The sequence below is a fragment of the Episyrphus balteatus genome, chromosome 3, assembly GCF_945859705.1.
Source record: "Episyrphus balteatus chromosome 3, idEpiBalt1.1, whole genome shotgun sequence".
Lineage (NCBI taxonomy): Eukaryota > Metazoa > Arthropoda > Insecta > Diptera > Syrphidae > Episyrphus > Episyrphus balteatus.
The window spans coordinates 73,749,410-73,767,713 of record NC_079136.1 but is presented as its reverse complement, the minus strand read 5'-3'; the positions used below and the strand labels follow the sequence as shown (position 1 = coordinate 73,767,713).

Genomic DNA, 18,304 nt, shown 5'->3' with positions numbered 1-18,304 from the left:
ACAGGGGCCACATTCTGTAAAAAACGAAACGAAAGCAATCTTTCGTTTTTCAAAAACGAAAGAAATTGTGCGATAGTCGCAGTTCACATTCTGTATCGTTTTTCGTTTTTTTAATTCTTGTCGCATGAGTGTCAAAAAATAAATTTTTTGACTGTCAAATTTAGTTGTCCTAGGCATGAGGGCATTTCTGAAATCGATACAAAATCGATAACAAAACAAAAAAAGTGTATGCTTTATCGAAAATAAATACATGATTTGAAGTAAAAAAATGAAGTAAAACTGAAATAAATTGAAGAACAAATTCATTATTGTTAACGGATTTATATATAAAAATTATATGTAAAAGAAAATATGACGATTCGAATTTTAACGAATTTTGTTTCGACTTTAATCGATTAATGAACAAAATTATTTCAAAAGTGTCATACCTACCCGAAAAAATTCAAAAAATTTTGACGTTTGATTTTGAATTTGAAAAAATTAATTATTGTTTTTATAATAAATTCAAAGAAAGAGGCTGTTCGTGTGCATAAATTTCGTCCAAATGTAAGTATTTCTACAAATAAATCTTCTTATTGTTATTATATATTATTTTTTTTATATTTTTTCCAATTCAAGGACTTCAAACACAACACAAGCCCAAAGAGAAACAATGTTAGAGTATATGAAGAAATACCCAACAATGGCTACAAACTCTCCAGCAGAGAGTTCTTTGGGCAGACAAAGTTCCCAAAAACTTTGGGAGGAGCTTTGCCAAATCTTAAACTCAAATGGTCCACCTGTTAAGAATATTAAAGCCTGGAAAAAGGTAATTAATATTAATTTTCATAAAAGTATTTACCTATGTTCATAATTTTTAAACATTCAATTTCAGACATGGGCAGACTATAAGCATCGCGCAAAAACAAAACTGGCAAAAAATAAAAATTCGTTGCAAAAAACTGGCGGTGGTCCATATAAGGAAGTACAACTTACTCCTTTTGAGGAGGCTGTTGCGGAGCTGGCCAAAATTAAAGCCGCAGTACTTGGTATAACTGACGCGAAGTCTTTTGGTGGAGAAATAGCGGTTAGAAATTCATCAACAAAACCGTCAACCTCAAAAGAGCCTATGAATATCGAAGATGAGGTAGAACAGTTGCTGAAGAACGTTCTAAGTGAAAGCGAGTCTGATACTTCAGATGACTCAGTTGAAGTTGAGAATGATGTTCCAATTGTCCCAGAACCGAAAAAAAATACGAAAACTACTCAGAAGGCATCTTCATCCGGGTGTTCGGACAGGCTGGAATTGTTCAAGAACTCTGCTAGTTCTAGTGAAGAATTTCAACAAAAATTGATTGGCGTTTTAATTGAAATCAGGGATCTCAAACAAGATCAAATTAACATCTTGAAGAAACAAGCCGCAGACAATCTTAATCTACAGATACAAAAGTTAAATCTACGTGAGCAAGAGATACAAATTGCATTAAGGAGAAATGAACTCGAGGAGTTGAAATTAGGTTCAAAAACCAATTCGTAGTGTGCCAATTTCTTAATGCTTTTTTTTTTCCTTATCGTTATGATGATTAAATCTTTGTTCCTATAAATGTTTCTTATATAATAATAAATTTATTTAACTATGTGTTCATTTATTGTTTCTTTTCTTTTATTTAATAGTTTATGATTAGTATTACGAGGCTTGTATCAAAAAAAGCTTTATTCGATCTCTTATTCTTTCTGCTTTTTTTTAAAGTTATTCTATTGGTGTCTTCAGCATCCCAATGATATTGTGTTTCGTCCTCGTGAATTTGTTCCAACACGGGAACGTTGTATTGGATACAAATATTGTGCAGTGCAGCGCATACGTTAACGCATTTAGATACCTTAATGGCACTGTACCTACTTTTTCTTTCAAGTAGTAAACATCTCCATCTACCTAAAAACAAATGAAAGTTATAAAGGCTTTCAAAACCTAAAAAATCCGTTGAATAATACCTTTAAGAATGCCTATACATCTCTCATTTACACTGCGAGCTTGGGCGTGAATTCTATTAAAATTCAATTCATCCTGTCTTTTGGATCTGCGATATGGTGTTAGAAGCCAAGGTTCCAATGGATACCCACTATCACCTTAAAATGTTTTTATTTTTCAAAAGTTCCTTCATCGATTGAACTTCTTACCTAGTAACTTGGAATTGTTTCTGGTTGATTGATTGAATTTCAACTCAAGTCGACTTTTAGCTAGTGAACTATTCCACACAAAAGAATCGTGAGAAGCACCACCGTACTGAGCACAAACTGTCATTATTCGGTATTTGTGATCGTTTATCTTTAAAAATAGTAAATTAAGATTTGAATTCAAAAAGCCTAACTTAAATTTTACTTACAATCATGGCATTTATACTGTGGAAGCCCTTTCTATTGAAGAACATTTCTTCATTTGCAGTGGGACGAAGTAAGCCTATATGGGTACCATCAACGCAACCGATTACTAAAATGTTAGAAATAAACAATCATTCATAATCATATGGAGTTAACTTTTAAACCCAATCAATCCCTTACCTCCAGGTATTTTGTATTTATCAAAAAAATAAAGTTTTGTTTCATCTTCTTCGAATTCTGATGGCCACTTAATCCACTCCGCGCAAAATTGGTCCTCCAATGCGTTTAAGCACTCGTCAAATGCTTTGGACAAAGTGCTTTGTGCAAGGGGGCAAGCGAAATCGTTTCCAACAAGCCATTGATAGCATCCTCCACCCAATATCTCTAAGGTAGAGCACAGTCTTAGAATTGGAGGAATATATGTAGCTCGTTTTCCTGTTTTAACGTGTAGATTATCCAGCACATACTTGAATGCTATTTTGTTTAGTCGGAATCGTTGAATAAAGCTAGGATTTTATACAATGACATACAATATTAATAAATACATATAAATCTTTCGAACTCACTTTTGGTCTGGTAATGAAAATGGATCAGAATGATCTCGAAGATTTCTTCTTATATTTCTCAAGTTCTGAGATACAAAACCATCGTCACTTTCTTCACTATCACTTAAAAACAACGTCAAATATCCTCGCAACATTTTAAATTATGATAAATAATATTTTTTTTGTCAAATTTTGGCATAAAAACAAAAGAAACGTCAATGAATATGCTTTCGTTTATTTTCTTTCGCACGCGCGAACGATTTTTTTCGTTTTTCAAGTTACATGAAGCAAATCGTTCGCACAAACGAAAACGTTTGTTCGCTTTCGCCATACAGAATGTCCCCCCAGGATCCTTGTGAACATTTGTTTCTACATATGAATGAAACATTTAAAAGAAAATTTTTCACAGCAAATAAGGAATAAATATTGCTCATCTTGTTCTCCAGATGAAGAGACTAATGACTAAAGCTTTTTTCGCCAATATTTGTATTGAGTTTGCGAGTACAATCAGGGGCGTACACACCATTGGGGCAGTTGGGGCCGTGCCCCGGGGCCCCCGATACGCAGGGTCTCCGACTGGAGACAATACAAAAAAGGCAACTAATTTTAAAAGTAAGTAACATGAATCACCTCGGACACTAGATACAAATTATGTTCTTCAGTGTAATGCGTAAAGGGCCTAACCCATAGAACCCGTTGCGTCCGTTCCGTCGAAGTCTTCAACTGACAGCTCGATACACAATTCGTTAAGGCCCCAACCCATAGAATCCGTTGCGTCCGTTCCGTCAATCCATCCGTTGAAGTTGAAGGATGGGACAGAAAGGGCTGACCCATAAAATACGTCGTATGACGGATTGCTTTTTGACAGCTCACTTGAAATTCCAAGGTGTTTTCGATATTTTATCGCTGAATGTGCACTAAGAGGAAGTTCTGATGCAAGAAATGTTTAACTATTATTGTTGTTCTTTTTTTTTAATAAAATAAAATGCACGACTAAATTTCCTGTAGGTACTTGCTCTTCAGATAAAAACAATTTTTCATAACAAATTATGAGTTGTAGGTATGACTTTGGCATAGTAAAATTGAACTCTACAACAGAATTTGAGTATTTAATTGATAAAATTGATTAGATATATCATTAAATGTTACTTTTATTACATTTTCTTCACAAATAAACAATTAAAGTTCACAATTCATAAAATCGGAGAAGAAAAGAACACAGTTCTTAATTCTGAAATTCCCCGGCGTGCACTCAAGAACAGAAAATCGAACTGGTCTATTGTTGACAACCAATGTCAAAGGATACGACGTATGAAAAAGTAGAAAGTTGGGCTACTTCTTCCGTCAAATCCATCCGTCCCCGTCCGATCCGTCGCTTATGGGTCGCTTCCCATAAGAAAGTGTGTATTTTATCGAGCTATCAGTTGAAAACTTCGACGGAACGGACGCAACGGATTCTATGGGTTGGGCCCTTTACCCCTGTTACTTTTAATCCCTCTCACTCCTACTCAAAAATTGTTATTATTTTCATAAAAAGCATTAGGTATAAACTTTTTTAGAGTGCACGTTTTCCATTCAGCATTATAAAATACATTAAATAATGGGTCATATATATTGCATGAATCTAAATTTTCTAACATCTTCAACCGTCTTGTCTTTCCCTATTCTTGCATATGCGGTTTAAAAAAAAAAACAATAAAAAAGCACGTATACGCCACAGTGCACCTGGACAATAATGTGAATTTTAACTTTGGATTAGATACTAACACATGCACTTAATAATTGAATAAAATGTTCATTTTCTTGTCATTTGTGTTAGTAAATAAACATAGACAAAACAAAATCCTTTCAAATAAAAATTAAAATCAAAAACTTAAAGATAACACGGTGTAACACTCAAAATATACGCGGGCGGAGACCTATCAGGTTTTGTAGAGCTAGTCGCACTGAATACGAAACGGTATTTGAAAATCCCCTAACACCCCCAAAATCTGGAGTTACGGGCAAAAAACGGTTTTTTTGACCTTCACCCATTGAAAAAATTCTAGCTTCGACAATTTTTACCCATTTTCGATTTTTTTACAGTTTCTGATAGAAGACAAATATACCTTTTTAACAATGTATAAAACATGTAACTCGGTTAAACCACTTAGAATTTATAAGATGTCAAAGTTCAAAAATTCAATTTTTTTTGTCATTTGCCCAACTTCGGCATCAATTTAAAGTATATGTTTTCAAAACAACATGCTATTTAAAAAATATATTCTAAAACTATATCTATTTCCCAATTGATCGAGGTATTTTTTATGAAAATCACTTCAAAATTGGCTTAGAAAAAAAATTTTTCGATTTCAACCCAGATACAGAAATTCGAACTTTTAGGTATAGAACAAAAATGTTATTTCGGCACGTAGTAGGATAACTTGGGCGCCAGGATTTGATAACGGGTTTTTGTAGAGAAGCTCAATACAAACATTTTTTTCTTTGGGAGGCGGGTCTATCTCTCCCCGTTTAGGCGAGAGGAGCATTTTTCTAAAAAAAAATTATCAAAATAAAAAAAAATTATTAAAAAACAACGGCAACACTTACAGTAATAAATGATACCATTTCCGAAAGGCAAAATTGTGCATTTAATTCTATTTTTTAAATCAATATATTATAACCAATAGTTTTTGAAATAATCGATTTCAAAGTTAAAAATAGGTGAAAAAAAAATTTTAAAAATTCATTTTATACTTTTTTTGTCCAGACCGTGAATTTAAATAAAAAAATTACTCACATAGAAAACTGCCTCAATTGATTCCTTATCAATGTGTCAAAACTATATGTTTCTATGTCTTCTAGTTTTTGGAAAAATTGAAAAATTATTTTATCAGATTTTAATTTTTTCAAAATATTTTTTGTTTTTATTTGTTTTTATTTTTCAATTTTCTCAAAAACTAGAAGACATAGAAACATATAGTTTTCACTGTTCGATAAGGAATTAATCGAGGCAGTTTTCTGTCTAAGTAATAAATTTACTAAAATTCACAGTCTGGACAAAAATAGTATAAAATGAGTTTTAAAAAATTTGTTTCCCCTATTTTTAACTTTGATATCGATTATTTCAAAAACTATTGGTAATATTATATTCATTTAAAAATTAGAAGCAAATGCACAATTTTGCCTTTTGGAAATGGTATCATTTATTACTGTAAGTGTTGCCGTTGTTTTTTTAATAATTTTTTTTTATTTTGATAATTTTTTTTTTTAAAAAAGCCCTCCCACCTAAACGGGGGGAGATAGATCCCCCTCCCAAAGAAAAAAAATGTTTGTATTGAGCTCCTCTACAAAAACCCGTTATCAAATCCTGGCGCCCAAGTTATCCTACTACGTGCCGAAATAACATTTTTGTTCTATACCTAAAAGTTCGAATTTCTGTATCTGGGTTGAAATCGAAAAATTTTTTTTCTAAGCCAATTTTGAAGTGATTTTCATAAAAAATACCTCGATCAATTGGGAAATAGATATAGTTTTAGAATATATTTTTTAAATAGCATGTTGTTTTGAAAACATATACTTTAAATTGATGCCGAAGTTGGGCAAATGACAAAAAAAATTGAATTTTTGAACTTTGACATCTTATAAATTCTAAGTGGTTTAACCGAGTTACATGTTTTATACATTGTTAAAAAGGTATATTTGTCTTCTATCAGAAACTGTAAAAAAATCGAAAATGGGTACAAAATTGTCGAAGCTAGAATTTTTTCAATGGGTGAAGGTCCAAAAAACCGTTTTTTGCCCGTAACTCCAGATTTTGGGGGTGTTTGGGGATTTTCAAATACCGTTTCGTATTCAGTGCGACTAGCTCTACAAAACCTGATAGGTCTCCGCCCGCGTATATTTTAGAACCTCATTTTTGTAACACCGTGTAATTCTTAAATCCTGCTTATTTTTTCCGATGTCACTTCTATATAGTATCCTTTTGAATCATATAGATCAACAGATAGGATTTAAAAAAAATTACACAACGCTACTGATCGATATTTTCACATTTATTCAACCGTGTATTGATCAATTATTGCGGCCAGTGGACGCGGTTCATTCACTCCCACACCACAACACATTGTTGTCTCACATAAATACCCTTCCCCCATTTAGGATATGTCGGCGATATTCTCGATGTTATCACAAATCAGGTGTTTTAGTAATGTTTGCAAATCCTTCCTATCTTCGTTTTTAAATAATGTAATGTAAATTTCACTGAAGCATTTGGTTTCAATGAGTTATTTTCAAATGGATTTTCAATGGAAACAAGTATTATACAAAACATATCTACATCTACATTCAAATTCCCAAACTACGTTAAATTTACACAAATAATTCTGAAATTACAGGACAGCATTTTTTTTTTTTTTTTTTGTTTATGCACATGTAGAATGTACACTATACAGTACATGTACACAATATTTTGAATCAAAATTCACCAACATCAGCAAAATCATTTCGCCAACAAAACTACTTCAGGATTTCAGGCTTCAATTAACAATATTTCCCTGGGTAGGGATATTTCTCTTAGCTCATCCTCATCCTTCTTAGCAAACTATGACAGATGGCATCAACTAAATTTAAGTTATGATACAATGAATTGCACATATACATGTACAAGTACATCCAGATATATGAGGATGACTGTGCGAATGACCGACTTACCTTGTCAGTTGCTATGTGGCCTTTGCCCAAATTCTCTTATAGTTATAGATATTCTGCTCATCATCGACCATCATATAGGAAGTATATGTTGATTGTGTGTTTGGAAAGGTAGGTTATAGTTATGTACGTACGTGTTTGTGTTTCAGCCGTGCTTTCAAACCAAAAGTCCTGCTGAGCCTTTATAACACACATATACATTTATATAGATCAGTATGTTCTGCTGTTAGTTAATATAATTGGACTGAAGAACGAATAAATTCGGAATGAGATCCAGAGCAAATACAAAGATATGGATACAGTAAGCATATACACATTCTGCACTCGAATTGAGTTCCATGAAATGAGGAGGATTACACCATAGTAAGATGATGGAGTGGAGTAGAATGGAATGGGATAGAAAAGGCTAGCCCAATCTTCGCCTCATAAACCAAACATTCGATTGGATGTGTTCCTTAATGTTCCAAATACACTTGTATAAATTTACCTACATACAGACTTATCCTCATAGTCTAATCAAATATTCAGACCCGAATTTGAGTTTTCATCGTTGCCTCTCTCTCGTAAGATGGATTCGGATAATATGCATTACGGACGGGGGCCTGAATGCTGGATGGGCAATGGGATGTGCAGCTGGATGGTTCGTTAGGTGAAGTGGTTTTTGGAAATGAAATTGGAATCGTATAATATCGTGTATTTGTTTGATTCTCTCTTAGCTTAGGTCATCTCTCCATGGGAGGATGAATTTGAATTTGAATTTAGTATTTGGACTCTGTGACCTATTTGCTGATTCAATGTTAATTTGTTTCCTCATATTGATAGAAATTGTATTTGCAAAGACATATACAATGAAAAATTAGGTTCAGTATAAGTATAGAGATATGTGTGTGAGGTTAGTAAATTATATTGCAAAAAAAAACGTTAACAAAACATTTCTTTTGTTGAAGGGAAAGTTCAGAATTAATGTACTTTCCTTGATAATAACTTTTCATTTAAAATAATTGTGTTTGGGGCGGTTTTTGTAAAATTTCACGCTAAGGGGTCTCCTGAATTCGAATTCTTCGGAATTTATGAAAATTGTTTATGAATACAAATTTGAAGAAACGTGTGTCATTTTCGTTAATTCCCTCGTAATCATGACAATTTATCACCTAACACAGATGAAGAATTTTTTTGATCGCATTTCATTTTCAGAAAAATGACTAGCTATCACTTTATTACCTCATTTGATTCCACCCATGGTATTCACAACTCTTACTATTTCCCAATCAGGTATGTATTCGTTTTAGATGTAGTACAACTAAGCACAAACTTTTAAAATTAGAAAATTGCATAAAAATCATATTCACCGAATTATTACATCCATTATTCAATAAATAACTACTAGATCTGGTGTGTTCATTGAGTTGCCACGAAGAAAGAAAAAAATCGGTTCACTATGGTGTATACTTGTTATTATTTTTTTTTTTTTTTCAAAGTACTAATATAGCCAAATAATAAGGCTCACCGCGACCTATTCTCTATTCGAAAAATTAACAGAATTCCTTTCGATTTTTTTAAAATATCTTATCCCCAAATTACTAAAACTCCTTCCTTTCGAATTAAACACATTTTTCGGGACGGCTCGACTAAAAAACGGCAAAAAGCTGTATGCCTTTTCGTCGACTTGTGGGATGAAAAACAACCTGAGAATGAGTTGCATACTTGGATAGATTTTAGTCCTGAGTGAAAAATCCATTTAGGTATCTGATGATATACTCTTCCTACCGGGTACAAAAAAAATTAACTACGACCAAAAAAATAAGCGACATGGCGACATAGTGATAATGTATACTATACTATACATTGTATAGTGACTTGGTAACATAGGGACATGGTGACACAGCGACAAGGCGACATAGCGACAAGGCAACATAGCGACATGGCAACATAGCGACATGGCGACATGGCGACATAGCGACATGGTGACATAGCGACATGGCAACATAGCGACATGGCAAAATAGCAACATAGCGACATGGCAACATAGCGACATGGCAACCTAACGAGATGGTGACAAGGCGACATAGCGACATAGTAACATGGCAACATAGTGATATTGCGACAAAACTACATGAAGACATAGTGAAATGGTGACATAGCGACATACTAAAAGGTTTTGTATTTGAAAAAAACGTCTATTAGGCCTGTTTAATAAAACAGTTTGGTGAAAAAAATAATAAAAATAAAAATTATTATTATTATTATTATTTTTTTCACTTTGTTTACTTATTAGCCTGACCACGGGCAATTGTTTTTAGGTGCAAGAATGTAACCATGTTCCCCTAAAATATTAAAATTCACAGTCTATTCAGGTTGTGATTTTTATAAGTGTCTGTATTCATGGACCAAAATTTTGCGTCTTAGTAAGGGTATGACAGCATCTAACTGATGAGCCCACTGTCATACCTGGGCGAAACGCATATGGAGTTGAGGTCAATTTAACTTTTTAATAATAAAAAGTTATTAACTTTTTAATTGAAATAAAACAGTTTGGAACAGAAATATACATTTTTTTCTTTTAAAGTATAAAATGTATACAATTTTAAAAAAACACAGTTTTTGAAAAAAAATAATTATTTTAACCTTGATTTTTTTAATTCTGAAAACAAATTCTATAATTTCCAATTATTATTTTCTAAGATATGGTACTTTGAACTACAAAGACAACAAATACGTAAAATCCAGTCGTGCATTTTATTTTAAATGTAATGCCAACCTATCCTTGAAGCACTGACTTCATGCTTCACACTCATCTTCTAGTACCTAACCTATACAATACACATACAAAAAAAAAATAAAGCTTTCAAGCTTTCAGAGCTGAGTAGAAGAGAAGTAAAGAAAAAAGATTTCATTAATATAGGTGATGTAAGGATGGTAGCTGCGAGCACGGAATTCAATTGTCGTGTACAATGTTCCTAATGTGTCACGTTTCTCGTCAGTAAATTGCAATAAAGTCTGACATTTCGTGTGACAAGAAGTCTTTTCGTCTAATAGAAAAAAGCAATTTCTATTCTTTTACGCAGCCTTTTGCTTTCTATATACATTGTAATGTATTCCAATACCACAATCATCATCATAGTTGTTGTTAATTCTTCAATCCATAGAAATAGGGAACACAGAATTAGGAAACGAGAAATCATGTCCTGCCTCCACTTCATGATCCATGATTCGCCCACATAACACGTTAAACTTATATAGTACACTCGTAATAAGTGTACTGTGCGTATCACAGTTCTTCAATGTTGGCAAACAAGAAAATAAAGGACAAAGCAGGAACAGGATGTATTAAATGATTTGTGAAATATTTAATTTAAAATGAAAATGAACAAATACACTTTTAATCCATTTGAAAAAACGGAATTCATCAAAGTCGAAAGTGACATTACATTGATGAAATTGCGAGATAACACTTTTTAAGATTACTCAAAGACAAAAAAACATTAGGTATAACAATAATTATAATTACTTATACTCCAAGCGAGTTACTTGGCTCATAGGGTTAGAGGTTAAAATTGGTGTGAAATAAAAGATAAGTTGATACTGAAAATAAAAAATTAGGGCTATACCACTTTTAAAATGGGAACTTCTATTTAACCCTATTTTAAAGGAAAAATTTTCACATAAATAATACTGTAATATTTTCTTAGTTTGGCAAAAAAAATTGAAATGCCAAAATAGTAGGAAAAAACGTAGGTACTAAAAAATGTTGTTAAGAATGTACCCCTACAAATATGGCAACCTTATTCAAATGAAAAAAAATAAAATGCACGACTGGGTCGCACGAACTTGCTCTTGGAGTTAAAGTTGCTTAAATTTTTAAGACTTTTTATATAGAAATTTGAAAAAAAAATAAAATTCGTTTAAAAAAAAAATAAAATAAAATCTGAAATTGAATTGCCCTCCAAAACAAGTATGCAGTTTTGATTGATATATTAACGTGTATTTTTAGAAAAAAAATTTTCAAAATCGTTAGAGCCGTTTTTTAAAAAAACAATTTTTTATAAATAATTTTTTGGAAAAAAAGTTTGAAAATAATATTGGTATGCCATTTTGTAGAAATCACTAATCAACATCTAAAAACAAAATTTCAAAAAAATTCAATGTCCCGTTTTCGAAAATTTGATTTTTCAAAAAAAAATTTTCAAATTTTTTTAAAAATCCAAAAATTCTTTTTTTTTTAAATTTAATTTTTGGTTTATATTTAAATTATATAAATGTTTCTTCACAAAAAGTTTCGTTGAAATCGAATAAGAAGTTTCAGAGATATTCGAATTTGAAAAAAACGGTTCAATGGCAGGTACCGTTAATAATGATTTTCAAAAAAAAATTTTTTCATTGAAATATAGACCTTAGCTTGAAACTAACATTTGAATTTTTTAAACAAAATCGTTGGAGCCGTTTTCGAGATATTTAATTTTACTAAAATCGGTATATGACAAGTACCGCTATTTTTGGTCCAAAAAAATTAATTCCAAAAACCCCTCTGGAGAGTCGCCAAATAACGCTACATACCAAGTTTGACATTAATCGGTCCATCCGTTTAGGCTGTAGGTCCTTATACAGACAGACAGACTGACAGACTGACAGACTGACAGACTGACAGACTGACAGACTGACAGACTGACAGACTGACAGACTGACAGACTGACAGACTGACAGACTGACAGACTGACAGACTGACAGACTGACAGACTGACAGACTGACAGACTGACAGACTGACAGACTGACAGACTGACAGACTGACAGACTGACAGACTGACAGACTGACAGACTGACAGACTGACAGACTGACAGACTGACAGACTGACAGACTGACAGACTGACAGACTGACAGACTGACAGACTGACAGACTGACAGACTGACAGACTGACAGACTGACAGACTGACAGACTGACAGACTGACAGACTGACAGACTGACAGACTGACAGACTGACAGACTGACAGACTGACAGACTGACAGACTGACAGACTGACAGACTGACAGACTGACAGATTGACAGACTGACAGACTGACAGACTGACAGACTGACAGACTGACAGACTGACAGACTGACAGACTGACAGACTGACAGACTGACAGACTGACAGACTGACAGACTGACAGACTGACAGACTGACAGACTGACAGACTGACAGACTGACAGACTGACAGACTGACAGACTGACAGACTGACAGACTGACAGACTGACAGACTGACAGACAGACAGACAGACTGACTGACAGACAGACAGACAGACAGACTGACAGACAGACAGACAGACAGATAGACAGACAGACAGACAGACTGACAGACAGACAGACAGACACTTAGAAACTTAACTGTACACCAATCTTTAGCTGACATTCTCTTCTATCTATCTATCTATCTATAATACTCGGCAACCCTACGCAGATGGTAAGAAACACTTAAAATAATATTGATTCAACCAAATTGGATGATATTTGATAGAGTTCAAGGCTAAAATATAGCTACATCACATTTAAATTTAAATTTTTTTATAGAATGTGCATCGAATGTATGTCCTTATCATAAAAAAAATTGTTGGGATAATAGGAGGTCGGAAGCAGCCATAACATCTTCGAAAAGAAGCTTGGTTATATAGAGACTAACTTACTGTATATCAAGATTTTTCTAAAAATATACCTAAACACCATCCCCTAAATTTTCTTTATCTTTATGCGAGACAACCCTGTATGGTATGGAACGACGTGAAATAAATAAGTATATATATATCTCATATTTTTGTCACACATTTGGGTAGTATTTAACACATGTTGATCTCACCAATTTGGCTGCCAGACTAACTTTCCAAGATTTTTTTATTGATATGCCTTACAACATTCCTTAGACGACTTGACCTCACAAATAAGTAAAAAATGCAGAGTTTGTCAAATAAATTTCGTTTGATTTTTCGCTAGGAATTAAACAAAATAACCCAAACGATTTGTTTTTACATTTTTTCTCACTTTGGGTCAAATTAAACCCATGTTGGTCACACCAAAATGCTGTTTTCGTTGGAACTCGGTCCATAAGGCTTTGTGCGCTCAAAACACACAATAGCAGGCGAATGCGTGCTTTTACTAGTCCGGTTTTTGTGGTACTCAGTATTTTACGTATATTACTGAGTAAACATTTTATGTTGTATGTTAGCAACAACAAATTAACAACTGTTTTTTATCCATAGCTATCGTTTTTTGTTGTTTTTCCTGCAAAATTTTACTTAGCTAAAAGTACTGAGTTACCAGAAAACACGGCTATTTATTAAACTGAGAGATGACTGCAGATTTTTAGCGTTAGTGGTAGCTCATTCATACCAATATAGCAAACATTTATACCAAAAACCCTATTTAGATTGAGATGTATTGAGCCCGATCTCATCGCAATTTGTTCTCTCGATTCTCTTGCCTCCAAACTATATCTTAATTCGTAATATCGAAGGTCAGATTCCATCATTTGAGTTGAAGAGTTAATAAGAAGATAAATAAAAAAAAAAGAATAAATCAACGAAGTGAAAGAGTATAAAAGTAAGTAGGTATAGGTCGTTTCAAATCAAAAGTCCCATGGAAAATTGAGCAAAAATAAAAAAAACTCATTTGCTTACTGGAAGGAAGCATTTATGAGGCAGCTGAACTTTTTCTAAAACTACGATAAAATAACGAAGAATAGTATTGATATCCCTATTTTAATTAATTGATCCGTCTGTGAGATTCACTGGGTTAGCCTTTAGAAAGCGGAGGCATGTCTTTCGGGCTTGCATCACTCCATATCCGCGGGCAATACAAAAAAACATACAATTATTTAATTATTTATCATTTGAAGGCAGTTGGGATAACTTTGCCGAAGATATTATTATAGGACTAGGTGAAGATGGACCAGAAATGTCCAGTTTATATGATAGCATTTCAAAACTTAAAATTCTATTCATATCTTTGCATTTGTATAATTGGGCAGTAAATATCTTATTTTTATTTTTCAATTATTTTTGAGTCGTCACCATAGAAATCATTAATAAACAAATTCAGATTTTTCGTTTGTTTATTTTTTTCTTTAGCATTTCTTTCATTCAAACAAGCATGATTTGTTGTTATTTTTGAGTTGATTTGTCGCAATGAGCCAATAAAATTGAGTTTTTTGTTTATTTGTTTTAAATTTTATTGGAAGGGAAAAAATAACTTTTCAGGACTTTTGATTTGAAACGACCTATACCTACATGTAAATGTGTTTTTCTAAAATAATTTTTGCTTTTTGTGTACAATACAAAAAGTAGGAGGTATAACAACGCTGAACCAAAATAAAACGTTGATAAGAATAATTTTGAGATTAAATATATTACGTGTTTGCATAATGTCAGTGTATATGTGCACATTGAACGAAGATAAAATGCTATCAAGAAAAACAACTGATAGGTTCAGTACATATGCTTGTAATAGATGATAAGGTACGAACGAATTTAAATCATATCAGAAAACACAAATGATCGACAGTTGTTGTTCGCGAATGTAAGAAATTTGAATTGTATATTTAGTAAATTTATTTTGTTTTTTTCATAAAAAAAATGTCATCAATTTTAAAAATTGGATTCTTGGGAGGCGGCAAGATTGCTCAGGCAATGGCAAAAGGATTTATTGGGGCTGGTGAGTAGTAGGATTTTTTTTTCAGAGTTCTACGCGTTATAGTACTTAAACTGTCCCAAAAACGTATATATGTTTTTTTTTTCTTGAAACGATAAGAGCTATGAGTTGTCCTAGTAAATTTGAAAAAAAAAATGTCAACAATCTAAATTATTTATTACTAAATTATGAAGTTCAAAAACCTAACAAATATACAAGTACATTTGCACATCGTTATGTTTGAAGTCTTTTTTTTTTTGCTTAGAACGTAATCATAATGGATACTATTTTCTGCATTTAATAATAAAAAGCCGGGTGCAACGTGCAACTATAGTGGTTGATATTTCAATGGGTTCCCTTGAAAATGGTATACGGAGTGATTTTTGGTTTAAAAATCAAGTATTAGGTAAAGATATTCGAATACCTTAGCAAGTTTTGAATACTAAAACTACTAATGAAGTCAAGATTAAAGTTAAGATTACAATTTTTAGAAAAAAAATTGAAAATCGTTAGAGACGAACTTTGACCTTTTTTTAAATCCAAAAATTATTATTTTTTTTTTTATTTTTCTTAATTTTCACGTTAAAAATTTCTAAAACGATTTTGCACAAAAATTTTCATATAAATCGGCCGTGTCGTAAAGGAGAAAATCAGACATAAAAAAAAAAACAGTTCTATGGCAAGTACCGTTAGCAACTCTTCAACAAATATTTTTTTTATTTGATGAGTATGAACAAATTTGCCACTCACATGTAATTTTTTTAAGTCAAATCGTTAGAACTGTTTTTAAGAAAAGATATCCTTTTCCATTTTATATGCCAAGTATACCGTTAGTTTTGGTTCTAAACAAAAAAAATTTAATTTCCCCTCTATCACAAGCAAAACAAAATTTGAAAACATGCAATTTTGTTTTAAAAGTTTTCAGTTAAATTAAAAATATTAGTAATTTTTAAATTTCAGTCTGTCTAAATTTTAAAAATGGAGTTATACCCTTTTTGATGCAAGGTCCTCAATTGACAAAAAAAACACACTCAGAAATGTATTTCTTCTCTATTAAGAGACCAAAAATACAAAAAAAATGTAAAATAAGAATATTCATCCTTTGCAAAAAAAAACTAAATTGTAAGAGGAACAGTTTTTATTTTAGGTGTTTCTTCTTATCCCACTCACCCCTACTCAATTTATTCATCTTTCAATAAAAAGGATTATAAACTTTTTTAGAGTGATCGTTTCGGGGAGGAGCGATACTTTTGCATATGTGGTTCAAAAAAAAAAAAATAGCACGTATACGCCATAGTGTACGTGGGCAACGTGCAAATAATGTGAATTACAGCATTGGCTTAGATGCTAACACACCCTAATAAAAATTAAATAAGCACTTGCAATCAATAATTCATATTCTTGTCGTCAGTGTTAATAAATATACAGAAAATAAAATCCAAAATTTAAAATATACATATTCAATGATTAGATTTAATCCTTGTATACAACTTTTTTGCCATTCCTTGTACCAATTCTGTGAAAATAAAAAAAAAAAACTTAATTTTTCGATATGGAATGCTTTGTCATGGAAAAAGTAAAACAAAATCGCATTTTTTTAATTATTCTATTTCGTTTATTCTGGCTACATTTTCAATAATGAGCTGGCAGTAAAAAGTATTTTTTACCTACACAGGCCTTTTTTTTTTGAAAAGTTGCGTACCTATTTGATAAAAAGGAGTAAAAAGTATAAACAAAACAAGCTTAATTGCCTTCGTTTTCATTGAAAATCCTAGAAAGAAAAAGAAAATCATCTTGAGCAGAACTCCCATATACAATTTTGTAACTCACACCCAGTAAAAAAATTAAAATAAGTTTATAAAATATATTTACATACATAAATAATGAACTAAAAACAACAACCTCTCTATTTAATTTTTAAGGTCTCGCTGATCCTAAATGCATTACAGCAAGTGTTCATCCTGATGATACTGCAAGCTTCGAATCGTTTAAGGTAAATATGATCAAATAAGAGACCAAGAGACAAATTTATTTAAAACACGTGAACAACAATTACATTTCAGAAACTGGGCGCTCAAACTATAACAGAAAATAGACAAGTTGTACAAAACTCTGATGTTGTGTTTGTGGCTGTTAAACCTTATGTAGTGCCAGAAGTTTTGAACGAAGTCAAGGCCGAAAGCAATGGAAAGCTTTTTCTGTCTGTTGCAATGGGTATCACAATTGATACAATTGAAAAGGTAGATACATATAAACACGCTTTCAACGTTAGCATATTAAAAACAGATTTTATTTTTTAGAGTTTATCCTCGAAAAGTCGCGTTATTAGAGTTATGCCCAATACACCAGCCTTAGTTCAGAGTGGCTGTTCCGTTTTTGTTCGGGGATCAAAAGCAACAGAAGAAGACGTTAAAATTACATCTAATCTGTTAAAATCAATTGGAACGTGCGAAGAAGTTAACGAAAATCTTTTAGATCCAATCACAGCACTTAGTTCAAGTGGTCCAGCATTTGTTTTTGTTATGATTGAAGCACTTGCTGACGGAGCAGTGCATATGGGACTGCCAAGAGATGTAGCTTATCGGCTCGCATCACAAACTGTATTAGGCTCTGGAAAACTAGTTAGAGATACGAAAATACATCCCGGACAGCTTAAAGATGATGTCACAAGTCCAGCTGGGTGTACAGCTGCTGGACTAAGGCATTTAGAATTATCAGGTTTGCAATAATTCCTTTTTTTTTCATTTTTGCAAAATTATTTTTTTTTTCTTCTTGCAGGTTTTCGGGCCGCAGTTGCTGGAGCTGTTGAAGCAGCTACAAAAAGATGCAAGGACATTTCAGGATTGTGATTTTTAAGTTTCCCAAAACTATTTTTTTAAGTTAATAAAGAAAGGGTTTATTTCGAACTAATTTGCTTCAATGCTATTTTCTTGGATTTTAACTCTTGTTAAAAACCAAAATGTGACTACGGGATGCATGTATCCTAAACTTAAAATTTAAGAAGATTGAAAATATAAGAGCCAAATGGGCAAAACAATTATAGTCTATGAATGTA

General features: G+C 32.4%; 3 protein-coding genes across 3 annotated transcripts; 2 read left to right on the top strand and 1 right to left on the bottom strand.

Annotated features, from left to right (window-relative positions):
- The first annotated feature begins 446 nt into the window (after positions 1–446).
- On the top strand, positions 447–1,566 carry LOC129916247 (uncharacterized). The gene is made up of 3 exons (XM_055996090.1): positions 447–546; positions 619–808; positions 875–1,566. Coding segments are annotated over exons 1-3 (834 nt in total). The 5' UTR covers positions 447–544; the 3' UTR covers positions 1,517–1,566.
- Positions 1,567–2,348: 782 nt separating this feature from the next.
- Positions 2,349–3,193, bottom strand: LOC129915085 (putative nuclease HARBI1). Its single transcript, XM_055994545.1, has 3 exons — positions 2,925–3,193; positions 2,539–2,864; positions 2,349–2,467 (listed from the first exon to the last, which is right to left on the bottom strand). Exons 1-3 carry the CDS (start codon positions 3,056–3,058, stop codon positions 2,349–2,351), a joined length of 579 nt encoding a protein of 192 aa, XP_055850520.1. The 5' UTR covers positions 3,059–3,193.
- An 11,869-nt stretch (positions 3,194–15,062) lies between these two features.
- On the top strand, positions 15,063–18,159 carry LOC129913782 (pyrroline-5-carboxylate reductase 1, mitochondrial). Its single transcript, XM_055992634.1, has 5 exons — positions 15,063–15,273; positions 17,172–17,242; positions 17,313–17,489; positions 17,550–17,967; positions 18,028–18,159. Exons 1-5 carry the CDS (start codon positions 15,195–15,197, stop codon positions 18,096–18,098), a joined length of 816 nt encoding a protein of 271 aa, XP_055848609.1. The 5' UTR covers positions 15,063–15,194; the 3' UTR covers positions 18,099–18,159.
- Positions 18,160–18,304: the final 145 nt, after the last annotated feature.

Bases quoted from the DNA above. Each gene is read 5' to 3' on its own strand.
- LOC129916247 (XM_055996090.1), top strand. The intron at 809-874 runs GTAATTAATATT...ATTCAATTTCAG, and splicing joins ATATTAAAGCCTGGAAAAAG to ACATGGGCAGACTATAAGCA.
- LOC129915085 (XM_055994545.1), bottom strand. From the start codon at position 3,058: ATGTTGCGAGGATATTTGACGTTGTTTTTAAGTGATAGTGAAGAAAGT. The intron at 2,865-2,924 runs GTGAGTTCGAAA...ATAAAATCCTAG, and splicing joins TTTTCATTACCAGACCAAAA to CTTTATTCAACGATTCCGAC. The intron at 2,468-2,538 runs GTAAGGGATTGA...CTAACATTTTAG, and splicing joins TAAATACAAAATACCTGGAG to TAATCGGTTGCGTTGATGGT.
- LOC129913782 (XM_055992634.1), top strand. From the start codon at position 15,195: ATGTCATCAATTTTAAAAATTGGATTCTTGGGAGGCGGCAAGATTGCT. The intron at 17,490-17,549 runs GTAGATACATAT...TTTATTTTTTAG, and splicing joins CAATTGATACAATTGAAAAG to AGTTTATCCTCGAAAAGTCG. The intron at 17,968-18,027 runs GTTTGCAATAAT...TTCTTCTTGCAG, and splicing joins AAGGCATTTAGAATTATCAG to GTTTTCGGGCCGCAGTTGCT.